Here is a 15,134-nt window from a genome sequence, read left to right as displayed (position 1 = left end):
TCTTGATGTAAATTTGAAAAGCGAAAAAGGTTCAATGTAAAATTTTGGTCCAAGAAATTTAACAAGCTTCAGCCCCCTCTTCCCAGTGCCAGGGCCCCCTCTATATAATGTAGATGCTGCCTTTAATAAGTGCCCTTTTCCAGATGAGGGCTTCATTTAGACGATATACTAAATAAATATTGTCAAAACAAAATAAACGGTAGGGCAACTTCGACAGGCCACCGTCACGTACACGAACTTATTCTATGAGATATAAAACAATGACTTCTATGTTTTTTTTTCAATAGGAGAACGCAAAGAGGCTTTACTGTGTGTAGTAGAAATGCATCTTTCTTCCGACTGGGCTCCAAAAATATTTAAATTTAACGTAGGGTAGAATCAATAAAGGGCTGTGTGGCTTTTAATAATTATAATAATATCAATAATGATGAATGTAAATATAAAAATATAGATATAAAAGTTGCTTTATCATACCAAAAAACGCAATTTGCCTTGCCGATGGCTTTAAAACACGATATTTTTTTTATTTAAAGTCGAAATACGGAGAGAGGATGGGGTAAATTCGGAGGGCTCCCGTTGGCGTAGGCTTAAATAAAAAAAAAACTTTCTATAGGAAACATGTTGACTGATGTCTCATACATCTTTTCCAAGTCGATTATACAAGTCAAACTGGTTTTGTAAAGTGGCGGGAATGCCGGGGGGATGCAGTTTTGCCACTTCGGGGTCTCCAAAAGATATATATTTTAATAAAGTTAAAATATGGATTGAGGTAGGATACATTCGTCATGATTCATGTGCCAGAGTTTCATTAAAGCAGTAACCTGCAAAGCAATGTCTCCTGTAAATTTTCCAAGAGAAACAAATTAGAAACAAATAAAACAAAATTAATAGTGTTTCACCGATACCGAAATGCATTTTGTCCATATGTATCATAGATTACGGTGTGGCAGACACACCAACAAAAGCGATACGAGAAGCCGATGGGAGCTATTGTGTTGGGATTGTGTTATCTCGAATGACATACCATTGATCGCTTTATTGTCCTATTCGTGAGTGTGACTGTGACATAGAGGTTGTTTTGGTCTCGTTTTAGCGCAATATCACGTCATACATTTTGACATATTTGCCCTCTTTCTAAGCAAATTAAGACACTAATACTGTCATGAAGCATATCAATGTTTTCGCTAATATATTGTCTTTCATGTAGAATGTTGACATTGTGGTTTAGTTGCTGGTTTTTTTTAACAGTTCAGGATTCATGAAAAAATACTGTTTTAAATTATAATTTGCATAATTTATGTAAATTAGGTAATAATAAACAAGGATATCCCAATTATTTTATGACAATTTTCTTTCTTTTGTGACCCTAAGTCTTTATTTCCAATTTTAGGGCAGTTCTGGTTAAATATATATTCTGAAATACTCGTTTTTACTATATCGACATAATATGCAAATTTATGCAAATTACTTGCTTATTTGCATAGATACAGCGTGTCTCTTTGGATGAATCTTTTTCTTTTGACTCAAGGAACATTTGTGCCAAGTGGGACATTTGCACTCACAAATGCAGCGTTCAACCTCTTAACAAGTTTACTAAAAGGCAGAAAATTAGTTACAAGGACAGTCAGTGGTCCAGTATGTCGAAAATCTAAGAAAGCTTCCAAAAATCGGAGTCTAAAATGACTGCTGTTACTTTAAAAATGGACATAGTTCATATAAAATGCACCTAGGAGATATGATTTCGGTGTCCACACTGTGGTTTCATGGTTAAAATAATACGTTTGGACTGGTTACATTGATATGGAGTTGTCCAGTTCGCCTAAAACACAAGAGGGTATTCAAAAAAGGAATCTAAAACAACTCATATTCAATAGTGGTCAGAGTTCTACAATATTCATTTGCAAGAAATAATGTTGGTGTCCAAATTGTGGTATGAAGGGTCAAAAAAATACATTCGGACAAGTAACAAGGATGGTTAGTACTCCATTTTGTCAAAGAATCCATGATGGATTCTAAAATTTCATCAAAATGGGTGCCGTTACCAACTCATGAAACAATATGATAACTTGTCCCCATGCATTTAAGTGTAGGCACCAAGATTATTTCTAACAGGTAGATATTTTATGTAACAGTAGTCACTTTAGAACCCATTTTTTAAGCCAACTTGGATTTTAAGGCAAAATGGATAGCTGCATATCATGGTAACCAGTCCCAAAGGATTGTTTGGCCCTTGAAACCCTAGTGTGGACACCAAAATAATATCCCCAAGGTGTATTTATAATGTTCTACATCCACTTTTAAGTAACAGCAGTCATTTAAGACCCCCATTTTTAAAGTCATCTTTGATTTTTGGACATACCTGACACCTGACTGTCCTTTCAACTTATCCCAATGTATTGCTTGACCCTGTAAACTCTAGTATAGACAGCAAAATCATACCTCCAAGGTGTATTTATAATAAACTATGTATACTTTTAAGTAGCAACAGTCAATTTACACCCCATTTTTTAAAAGTAATCTTGGATTTTTTAACATACAGACAACTGACTGGTCTTGTAACTTACCCTAGTGTATTACTTGACCCTTTTAAACCATGCTTTTAACACCAAACTCATATTCCCCAGACAGATATTAAACAAACTATGTCCTTTTATAAGTAACATCAGACATTTTTACACCATTTTTGGAAGCCATCTTGTAATTTTGGACATACTAGACCACTGACTGCCATTGTCTTGTCCTAATATATAATTTGACCCTTGAAACCATAGTTTAGACACCGAAATCATATCTCACAGGCGGATTTAAAATGAGCTATGCCACTTTTAAGTAATAACAGCCATTTTAGAATCAAGTTTTGGAAGCCACATTGTATTTTTGGTCATACCAGACCACTGACTGGCCTTAAAACATGTCCTAATGTATTATTTTGGCCCTTAAACCAGTGGTTTAGACACCAAAATCGCATCTCCCATGCCGATATGAAATAAGCTATGTCCGCTTTACGGTAGCAGCAGTCAAATTTAGAATCAATTTTTGGAAGCCAACTTAGATTTTTTGACCGACCAGGTCACTGACTGTCCTTGTAACTTGCCCTAATTTATCAATTGATCCTTGGAACTAGTGGTTTAGACACCAAAATCACATTTCCAGGCCGATAAGGAGCTTTGTCCGCCTTAAGTATCAGCAGCATATTTTTAAGACCAATTTTTGGACGCCATCTTCGATTTTTGGAGATACCAGACCATTGATTGTCCTTGTAACTTATCCTAATATATTATTTGACCCTTGAAACCAGTGGTTTAGACATCAAAATCACATATCCCAGGCCAAAATGAAATGAGCTTTGTCCGCTTTAAGTATTAGCAGCCATTTCAGAATAAATTTTTAGAATCCATCGAGGATTTTTGCACATACCAGACCACTGACTTTCCTTGTAACTTGTCCCAATGTATTATTTGACCCATTTAACCATGGTATAGGGACATTGAGCAAACTATGTCGGTTTTTTTTTAAGTAGCAACAGCAATTTTCGACTCCATTTTTGGAAGCCATCTTGGACGCCATCTTGAAAATGACCACTTTCCCGGATGCAGATTTTGGTAGATTTTTAGTATGTTATTCCTGAGGTCAAATAATACAAAATGCCGTTGAAAAATCATTTGTTGCAATTTGTTACGGGTAAGGCTATTTTTGGTTGTATATTGACCCGTCTATAAGGCCGAAATGCAATACCATACCTCATATTGAAATTGATCATTATTAATTTTTTTTCTATACTTATTAATAATACATATATATATATAAATATAAAAATATATATAAATATAAAAATATATATATATATATATATTTATGTATATATATATATATATATTTATATATTATATTTATTTATATATATTATATTCATTTATATATATTTATATTGGCTGAGGAGCAAAGTTCCTAAGATAAATGTTGGATAAAAGGTCCATCAAGTCATTTCATGATAGGCTCCCCCATTATACTCTTGGAATGATAACATTTTATGGTTTGGTGATCATTACAGCGTGAAACCATGGCCAAGTCTCACAAAAGGTCTGTGATCATGTGCCAAAATGAAACATTTCTAATCGATTACTAGTCATAGATCTTGATTGGCCACAGCATGTTCTGTTATCAATCATTACTCTCTTGTTATTGAGCCCAGGGTCCCATTACATCATGCCCACCTTTTGATTGCAGGCCTGATTTTTTATGCTTGATAATATTGGTCATTATGTGCAATCAATCGTACAAATCAACTGTAAAATCGATTACTGAGATTTATGTCACAGGCCAAGAAGTCCAGTGAAACTGAACAAAACAGCTTAGACAGATATGCAATACCCATAATTAATAAACACATGTTGATGTCAATTTTGAAGTTTTTACTCATTGTGTAACCTTCTTATGCGTATGTTAAAACCATAAGAAACAAAGATATGTATCGGAAGAAAAATACTCTCATTTTCTTAAATTCATTCATATTATTCGAGAGAAATCAGATTGAAACACAAAAAGAAACCATATGACAGTTTTAGCTACCATTAGTTCATAAAAAAGTGCCATTACAATTCATATATCATATTTGTATTCATATTTTAACCTACTTATATGTATGTTAGAACCATGTACATGGCCTTTTGTGTGTAATCACAAAATATTGTATGTATTGGGAGAAAAATACAATATATTTTTAAAAATAAATTGAACATATTCCTTTTTCCATCTTATTTCATTGTCTACTAGTCTTCCTGTCATTATCTTTTCAAATTCAAGATTTTCTTGACACTGCACATATTTTGAAATGGTATGGACTGTGTGTTATCCCAGGGCGGCCGTCAAGACTTGGTTGGCGTTCGTTCGGAGCAAGGCTGACATCAAACATGATAAGAATATGTGTGAATGCAAGGTAAAGCTCCATGTGAGCTAACTGTTCCCCAAGGCACATGCGACGACCTGAGAATGATGAAAAAAGGCGTGTGAAGCTGAACCAAAATATTGAATGCACACAGAGATATAGAAACAGTGTACAACAAAAGTTAGTATGCTCTTCACAAAACCCTAAAATTCACAGATGCAAACAAAATTTATTCTTCAACTTAAAAAAAAATCTTGCCCTGTTTTTTTCTGTGTTTACAGACCTGTGCTTATCATATATACTAATTACATCAGACCAATTTTTGACATCACCATTCATAAGATGTGAATAAACAATGTAGATGAAATGCATTGCTCATCAGCCATTTGCTGAATTCCAGACATTCTTGTGCATAGGTTCTTAAGGCCACTTGGCCATGACACATCTATTTCTTAAATGAAAGTGTTTTATTTTTAATTAACAAATCTTTATAACATGTGTCTTATTGTTTCAGTGCTATCAATTTTTGTATTCTTCATTTTCAGAATGTGGTAAAATACTGAAGCTCCCTTGTCTATTACTTTTTTGTGCAAAATGGTCCCTGTGGCTGATTATATTACGTATATATATATATATATATATATTCAGGGGCGTCGATCCATTTTTAAGATTGGGGGGGCAAAAATCATGAATCAACGTTCCAAAGGCGCACGATCACACAAAACAAACAAACCCACACATACATAGGCCTATATATATATATATATATGACTCATGAGAAAGAGAGATACATCTGACCAACAAATTAATCAACAAATCAATGCGAGCGCAAAGCGCGAGCCGAAATTTTATAGTATACGGACCTAAAAACCAGAAAAAGGTACCTGTTTAGGACTGTTTGTATAGTAACTTAAGAGCGAGCTGAAATTTCTTTAAATACTGACTGATATTCTAAGAATTTTTGGTACCAATAATTAAGATGGGTATCAAAAACAATAGAGCTGAAAATTTTGATATTTAGATCTGAAAAAAATGACAGTTTAATGGACGTTTTTAATAAAGAACAAGATATATATCCAACAATAGATTATTGCAAATCGAAGCGGGAGTGCTTTTGAGGTTTAGAACTGAAAACGGGACATTCTATTCACCTATTTAATCATGAAAAGTATGGGTTTTTGCTACAGAAATGATGCAAGCGCAAAGCGCGAGCTTAAAATTTTTAAATTTAATCTGAAAAAGTAGACAATTTGAGCACGATTTTAAACAAAGAACGAGTTGTGTAGATCAATCTTGCTTGCTGATTTCTGTGTAACATTATACAATCTTATTTTATTTTTGCACAAGCAGAATTATTGGGGGGGCAAAACGGTATGTTTGCCCACCCAATATTTTCATTGGTGGGGCAATCGCCCCCCCCTGCCCCCCCAGGATCGACGCCTCTGAATATATTCTACTACTACTCCTACTACTTCTACGACTACAACATTACCTAATGAAAATGGCATGAAGTGGTCAAATCGTTTCAGTTTTCCCTCGCAGTCAAGGAACCTCTCTGGTTGAAATTCTTCTGGGGTTTTCCACGCTGTAGGATCCATGTGACATGAGTAGAGGTTGGACAAGACAGTTGTTCCTCTAGGAAGATGACATCCATTAGATAATGTGACATCACTGGTGGTCACATGAGGGATTGCGATGGGGATGACATTGCCAAGGCGTAGGATCTCCTGCAGACAGGCCTTTATTGAGGAATGAAAGACTGATGTTATTACCAATTGTTTTTTGTGAATATAATGGAATATATTTCCTTAATTAATAACTTATAAGGGTTATGAATATTTACCACATAAATGATGTCATATTTATTTTTATTTATTTTCTAGTTGAACTTACACTAGTAATGCAGTGATCTTTTAATGGTCTTTCAACATTTTTCAGTAATCTTTTGTAAATCAGATGATCTTTCAGTTATGCCTTATCATTGTCTCATGATGATCTTTCAGTTATCTTTTTCAGTGACATTCGCCAAAACTGAGAGATTATGGAAAGACTATCAAGAAAGTTTATTGAGAGACCTCTAAAAGACTTCTGAAAGACTGTTCTAAAACATTTCAAAAGATTTGGAGACCATGAAAACCGTGAAAGGTTAGTCAGCAATTGTGAAAAACCTCAGAACTTCAGAATCATTGAAAATTAACGATCCAGCAAGTTTTCCTGGCCTTTCAATTAGTCATCCTCTCTGTAGAATGGGGGTTTAACTAGACTTTTATGCTTTTTACAAAAGATGGTTTCATTAACTGAAATCAATTCTGAAATCAAGTTTCAAGATTGGTGGAACACCTTCAAGAGCAACAATGTTTTCAAGTGCTTTAGAGAAAAAAAAACAGATGTAGAGAATTGGCAATGATCATGATCAGTTTCACATAATCTAAGGGTGTGTTTCTTGAACTGAAACTTATGTTGATTTTGATTGCATTTTGCAGATTACTTCATCCTGTAATCCCAATAGCATTTGTACCAGAACCAGCCAGGTCCAACAGGTTAAAATTTTTGCAGTAGATAATTCACCTGTGTGTATGGTAGACGATGTCTATCGCTCCAGACTGGCAGACTGTCCCCCGCCACATCATCAAGTTCTTTCTGGACCTTAGCCTGAATGTCTGGGTAGAGAACCATGAAGACAAGGCCCCACATCACACCAGCATGCGTTGTTTCCGCCCCTCCTATGAACATATCCGTTGCTACATATGTTACGTCTTCACAGATGGCTTGTTGATTATACTCATCAGGTGTTTCAAGGGCATCTTTCTCTTTCTTGTCTATTTCTTCATGGGCCATGTTGTCACGTACTTGGAAATCTTTGTTAGATATGAAATCACATTCTCCATTTACTACAGTTCTTTTGAGTCCTCTTCGATCATTATTTTTGTCTTGTATATCTGCGGACATTTTGTTTGATTTCTTTCTAAGACCACCGCAGTTCTTAGACTTTGCTTCATCCAAGCACACGTCAATAAACCCATGGGCTTCACTCTTCCATTGTCCATCCTGTTTTTCCTCTACGAGTTTCTTCACGAAGGCAAAGATCCCTTCATAACCCTCAGTCACAGCCCTGTTGGCCTTCAGTGGCAAATACCAGAGAATTGGGAAGAAATTAACGGCACTGGCACTAGAAAGATAACGGAAGAACTGGTCTGCCATCTTGAGTAGTTTCTGAAAGTCGGGATCATCATAGGAGAAGCTCTTCCCGAAGCACAGAGAGCAGATAATGTTACAAAGAGCCATGTGTACCACCTTGGAGACATCTATTGGCCGTCCTTGACTGGACTTTAAAGTGGCTATGATGGAGTTGATGTCACGTGATATCTTTGCCTCCATGTTGAGGTCATGTGAGGTCAAGCCTCGAGTGACCTTTGACCATGCCTTGCGATAGGCTTGCCATTTCTTGGAAGGTTGCTCATTGGCTATACCTGCATAATGGAATAGAAATTAAAATCACTGCCTTCTATATTTTATTTAATTCATATGCAACCAATACCATGATAAAAGATAATTTGTATAATTGAATAACATGCTAATCACATTAGCCTTGTTAACAGATAGTATTCAATTCTATACAGATATTTCAGATTGATGGGATTAAAACTTTGATTTTTCTCATTCAACCATTCCCTTTTGTAATGAACCTATAAATCAAATATCTAAAAAAAATAATGAAGTATTCAAGTTCTGTGGAAAATTCGGCCAATGATGCCTGATTATACCGAGAGAAATGTGTATGAATAAATTGAGGAATGATTAAAGGGTAAGATTGTGAGAGATGTGGTAGGGAAAAAATTATATGAAACATCGAGAGGCATATAGTTCATGTTGTTCATTTCACAGACCAAAAAATCAGCCCTTCTGATTTTTTTTTACGAACATCATACAATGTTAATAGTGAACACAGGTATACATTTAGTTTATTTCATATAATGAACTAAATGCCTTAAAGGGGATTGCAACCCAAATGTAACGATAATTTCAAAAGAAAAACAGAGAAGCAGATATTAAATTTGAACTTGTAAAAAGCTAAAAGCGTCATCTATATAAGGGCTCAAATAAATGAAAATGATTAATTTCATTGTTGTCGAAGGTAGAAAGTTCATCCTTTTGTTAAAATACACAAAATTTCTGAAATGCCGTCTTTTACTTCCTTTCATATTTTTTTTATATATAGTTAGTATTTTCGAGAATTATTTCTTTGACATTAATTGCTTCATAACCAAATTTGGATCCCCCTAAAGATGTAGAACTGTGAAATAATTGAGAAAGTGAGAATATGGCCTTCTTACTTTGTACAAATTTAGTAAAACGAATATGAAACAAATCACGCACGACGGGAGATGTAGAAACGACAATTAATGTATATTCATTGAAAAGGGAACGAGGAAATCACGTACCCATTCACTTTCATGACAATAAAGAACAGTATTTCTATTTGAAAAATAAAACACTGGTGATCCATCAATTTGTAAATTGGTTGCAAAGAAGAAAAACACAATTTTGAAGTCATAATGGAGTCATATTTTGTACTCTTAACAAAGGACATCGTTTCATAAAGTTTGTCAGCGCGGAAAAACTTATTATTTGACATTTGCTTTAGTAACAGACAGAAACCATGGTTCCGTTTCATAAAGACTTATGACAACAAATGCACATTTTGCTTTCAGCCAATCAAATTGAAGGATTTAAGTTGCTTTAAATTGTAAATACAAATTTGTTATTTCAACTAGTTTTATGAAACTGACCACAGTACTCTTCAGACAATCGGTGAAACCCGGGTGAAACCAAGGATTCTCGTAACTTGTCAGAGCTGACAAATTTACCACAAACTAGTTCTGACAACTTCAATGAAACATTACTCTGGCTCTGCCCTTAATTTGGATAGAGAATTATAAAGGAACGAATGAGTTGGCCTGATGATGCTGATGATAAGAAATGACAATCCCTCACCTCTTCCTTTATTAACCTTGTTCAACATCCACACTGGTCGTCCATCAAAACTCGCCGCTTTCCCAACGAAGCACTCCCTGATGACATCGGCGCAATTCAGAACCACGACCGTCTGCGCGCCAATCTTCAGCGAGAAAACGTTGCCATGGCGACGACCAAAGACCGACAGGCTACGATGGAGTCGACGGCAGTCCAAGAATGGGAGGTATCCTAAGATCGGCACGCCGCGAGGTCCCGCGGGGAAACGCCTGGACCCTCTGGAATTTGAACCGATATAAATGTTTCAGTTGGTGGACCAGGAGGGGAGAGGCGTAAAATATAGTTTTCACACTGCAGTTATCATAATTTTAATAAATGTTCGAAAGTACATCTTAAAATTTTAGAGTGTGCAAACTGATCTTTACGCGGCAACTTCTGTATGCATTTCTACTTTGAATAGAGCAACGATGTATGTTATACATGACTGAGTTGCTTAACCCTTTCCGATAAATTGATGAAACATTTGTATTGTAGGGTTGAGAAATAAGTTCAGGGGTAGAAACTAATATAAGTTCTAAATCAGCAAACTCAATCATCATAGACTAGACCCATTCTGGAAAAAGAGGCCTATATAAACTTTGAGAAGCATTTTGGGGTAAAAGTTGGAAACCGGACTATTTCACACAATTCAAATATGCTGAATCTGATAAAATCGGTTCCCAAGCTAATTTCTCATGTTTTGACCACCTAATTTGCATAAACAAAATGGCTGCCAAATTGACAATTCAGAATATTATTTCGACAATGTTCTTTAATTATATTCGCTTTCACAGACATGAATACTGCAAAATCCTGCATACATACGTGTACCTTTCTGGAAAACTTGTTATTTTTGTTTGCGGCTAATTAATTATGCAAATTTATGCATATTTTGGATCATTATGCTATAATTTGATAATTTCAGCTCAAATGTTTATATTTTTGGTACAAATAGCATTTACATCATTATAAATAATTGTACTGCCCTTAGAATATAATATCACAGTGAATAGTAATGTATTTTCTTTTTCTTATGTATTTCTTTGTATTTTGTACCTTTTGTTTTGTACATGTTTTGTTATGGGATCTGTTAAATTATTGATTATCAATGGCAGAAAATAATTAGCTTCAATGATTTAATAATGTAATCACTTTTTTATTCGCATATATCCATGGGCATAAACAGGTGCACCCACTCCCACACGCACATCTGCATACAAAGGTAAACTCCTGCACGGAGGGCCTTCCCATTTAAAAGCACACTGGTGGAGATCCAACGAATTTCATGAACCTATCTGTATTCAAGCGAATGTCACTATTAATTGCTTATATTTTTATTATAAAATGGTATCTTGAATTATGATATCAATCAATTCATTTATATTTACAATGTTAGATGACGAATTATTAAATTTTAATCATAACAGTACTGTAATTCTCAACTCCTTATAGTCAATCAGTTGCATTTAATATCCTTTGGAGTAGTTATGTTTCCGACCAACAGAATCTGATCACACATACATGTATATATATTAAGTGTGTTTTTCTACAGCAAAATGAAGTGAAAACCGTCTGCTGAAAATGAGATGTCCTGTGTTTTTCCCCATTACGCTCGTCAAATTGTCCCAATATTGAACAAAAATTCTCAGAACTGAACCCACATATAATCCATCTAATTTCTCATTTTGCCTATCAATTAGACCGTTTTCCGTGTTTTAAAAGCCAGATTGTGATGTTCTAAAGTTCCACAACGAATAAGTCACTGCATATCCTTTTAATAACAATTTTTATCATTGGTCTTCATTAACGGATTACATGTGCATCTCCAAAATATATCTTTTCCAATGCAGTACTGCACCTGTCCTATCAAGGATTGCCGCTTCATCCAACTTAGATGCATCCAGCTTCCCCCAGCTTGATATACACCTTTACCTTCGGGGTGTTAAATGATCAATGTCAGTTATCATCGATTAGGTGTTCCATTACATGTAGATGGCTTGATTGATAGGGCAGCCTCATATTATAAAAGTCATCTCTAATTGTTGAAATCAAACCAATTTAGTACAAGTATTTTGCGAGGCAGTTCGTATCAAAGTCATCGTGTTTGTGTTCTTGAGATATGTCCGATTCTCATGTCACAGATCCATAGAGAAAACCTAAACTTTTGTCTTGAGAGAGAATATGCTGTCTAACCAGATCTTGTTTCAGGTGTTCAAATGCTCGGAGTGCACCTTTACAATACCGCAGGAATTGTGTAATGTCTTCTAGGCCATTTATCGAACTTCTAATATTCACACATCTTCATATCTTCATAAGATAGACTATTTCAAATTGATAACGAAGATATCTTTCAGAGGATGGTGGGTTCCTGGCATGTTTGGCGTTCCTGTAGGTGATTATTAATCCACTTCTTTTGGTCGGTACTTAACCCAACAGCATCCAATAGCTTACCCAGCTCTGATAGGCTGCATGCGAGTCTGAGATATCACCATCAAAGTCTAGGTCGAGAATTTCTTCGATTGTAGAGCCAGGATTTCTCTTTCTATGAGGAAAGCTGTTGCCTAAGTTATGTTTAACTTGTCAACCGGTTTTGATACCAGTGAACATGTCATACTTCTCGGGAGACTGACAGTCTGTTTTTTAATTGATGATTCTGCACTCCAATGGCAGGTTTCCTCTTACCTTGCCAACAGAGCTGTATGAAGCTGTATTCATCACTGGCATGCAGTCTCCTGTGACTACCCTTTGATATGGAGTTCCTTGGGAGTCTGTCCTTGTCCCTTGTTCTTCAAACTGTACATCACTCCTCTTGGCTCTGTAATGTGGCAACATGGTCTTGGTATACACTTCTATGCTGATGACATCCAACTGTATACCTCACTTTTGATCAAAAAGGTAAATATACAGAGGTTCGTGCAGCTGCTGTTGTTGGTGTTGCCATTGAGGATTCGATGTTGGATGAAGGTCAACTTCCTGAGGCTTAACAATAAGAAGCGAAGTATCTTGTTCTGTCATGCGTAATTATTATGATTACAACTCCAGTCTTAATAGGTGAGGAAGCTATATATCTCCAGTATGCAAGGCTAGATTTCTTGGCGTAGTCTTTGATATAACAATGAGCATGAAGAAACACACATCACATGTCTGCCAATCTACACATTACCTGCTCCACAGAATTGCTGAGATCAGACTTACATGATGTGGTGTAGAAAATATCCATGACCGGATAACCTCTAGACTGGACTTCTGCAACTATCTCCATGCTGGTTTACCTTCAACAGGCATCTCTAGCACTTTTTAACCATGGGACACACTGTGAAAATTTGTTCTGCAGTGGGCAGTGACTGGGCTGGAAACCTTGTTTTGCCCATGTTTTAAGCATGGAGCTAGTCTGTGTTTAGCCCCATGTTTTTATCATTTCCTCTTCTGTATTCAGTATCGTTCGTCAAAGAATCTTCCAAGGCAAGGATTGGATAAAAGCTGTGGTTTTCAGTTATCACTTTGATGGTTGACTTGGGGAAAATGTATCGTTGCCAAATAAATAAAAAAAATCGGTAGTGACCAAAAAAACTAGTAAGTGATCCAGTAATACAGACCCTTTGCATTTATTACAATAAATTGTTCTTTGGTTAACTGGCATGATTGCAGTTCTGATGGAGCTGAATCAAAGATATAATTTTGCTACAAGGAACAATGTACTGATACTTATATCCGATTGATAAACTACACTGTGTAAATCATACGTTAAATTGATTATTTGATCTGTTATAAAACATTTTAATATATCTACATGTATTTCAAGAAATTTAAGTTCAGCATGATTACAGGTTTTCCAACTTCTAAACTCTTCTATTCTTTAGGGTTCATTGAATTTGGTAATCGTTATGATTATAGGATCAGCATCAATGTTTTTATAATGGGCATGTCTACTATACCTTGCAAGTATATTACTTTCTATATACAGGTGTGGGTGTGGGAGCATGTGTGTGTATTTGTTCCTGAGTACAATTAACAGTTGTGGCAAAAGAAGTTTATCAAATGATTCAATCATCGAAGCTTAATATCTGTCTGCCATTGATATTAGTTTTTAAAGATCTCATATCAAACATTTACAAAGCAAATGGCAGAAAATACAAGAACACAAAAGAAATATAAAAAAACAATAAAATACATATAGAAATTGACTTGAGTATTATATTTAAGGGCCAAACAATTATCATAATGATACAAATGCTATTTGTACCCAAAATAATAAACATTTTAGGTGGAATTATCAAATTATAGCATAATATTGCAAAATATGCATAAATTTGCAGAATTAATTAGCTGCAAACAGAAATAACAAATTTTCCCAAATGGTGTATGTTAAGTATGCAGGATTTTGCAGTATCCATATCGATGAAAGCGAATATTATAAAAGAATATTGTAGAAATAAGATTATAAATTGTCAATTTGGCAGCCATTTTGTTTATGCAAATTAGGTGGTCAAAACATGAAAAATTGGCTTGGGAACCGGTCTTATTAGATTCAGCACATTCAAATTAGGTGAAATAGACCGGTTCCCAACTTTTACCCCAAAATGCTCCTTGAACTCAAGTTCTCCCCATATTGGTCTTGTCTATCAGTCATCAAACCAAAGGAGAAATGAAGAGAAATCTGGTTACGTCTCGTTGTCTCTCTGTGTGTGAGTGTTTAAAAATCACTTCTATTCTTATACAATAGGCCTTCCCGGCCCACATCAAATTTGTAGCTATAGAAACATAACACTATTTAAATTTACTTAAATCTAACCAATGAAATTAAAGAAAATAGGAGAGCCCAACTAAAATGTAGTAATCCAATTCATAATATAAACCAATAAGGAATAAGATGAAGGCGATAAAAGACGTCGGGGTGATTATGTAATAATGGCATTAGAAACTAAGGAGTCAGGTGAGGGATGGAATGAGTGGAACGCCTGCATAGAGAAGAATGAAGATGACAAAAGAAAATCAGAGGAAAAGAATCCAATGTGGAGAAGGATGAATGAAATCTGAATAAAATCAAACTCAAATAACCTAAGTTCAGACTGCAAGGGCAGTGCTGAAAAGAAATGCAAATGAACTAAAGTCTAGACGGAACAGAAATGTAAAACAGCTGAAGAAAGCACAAGTTAAAGAAAATGAACAGAATAGAAAAATGACAAAATAACCATCCTACAGTATTATTCAAAATACTAATATCGATTCATAATTT

General features: G+C 35.2%; 1 protein-coding gene across 1 annotated transcript; it reads right to left on the bottom strand.

The window, feature by feature from the left end:
- Positions 1–3,930: 3,930 nt before the first annotated feature.
- On the bottom strand, positions 3,931–14,583 carry LOC129264643 (cytochrome P450 2U1-like). Its single transcript, XM_064102368.1, has 5 exons — positions 14,564–14,583; positions 9,881–10,137; positions 7,454–8,355; positions 6,378–6,624; positions 3,931–4,983 (listed from the first exon to the last, which is right to left on the bottom strand). Exons 2-5 carry the CDS (start codon positions 9,906–9,908, stop codon positions 4,799–4,801), a joined length of 1,362 nt encoding a protein of 453 aa, XP_063958438.1. The 5' UTR covers positions 9,909–10,137; positions 14,564–14,583; the 3' UTR covers positions 3,931–4,798.
- Between the last annotated feature and the right edge of the window lie 551 nt (positions 14,584–15,134).

The sequence above is a fragment of the Lytechinus pictus genome, chromosome 7 (genome assembly GCF_037042905.1).
Source record: "Lytechinus pictus isolate F3 Inbred chromosome 7, Lp3.0, whole genome shotgun sequence".
Lineage (NCBI taxonomy): Eukaryota > Metazoa > Echinodermata > Echinoidea > Temnopleuroida > Toxopneustidae > Lytechinus > Lytechinus pictus.
This window is presented reverse-complemented; position numbering and strand designations above follow the sequence as displayed.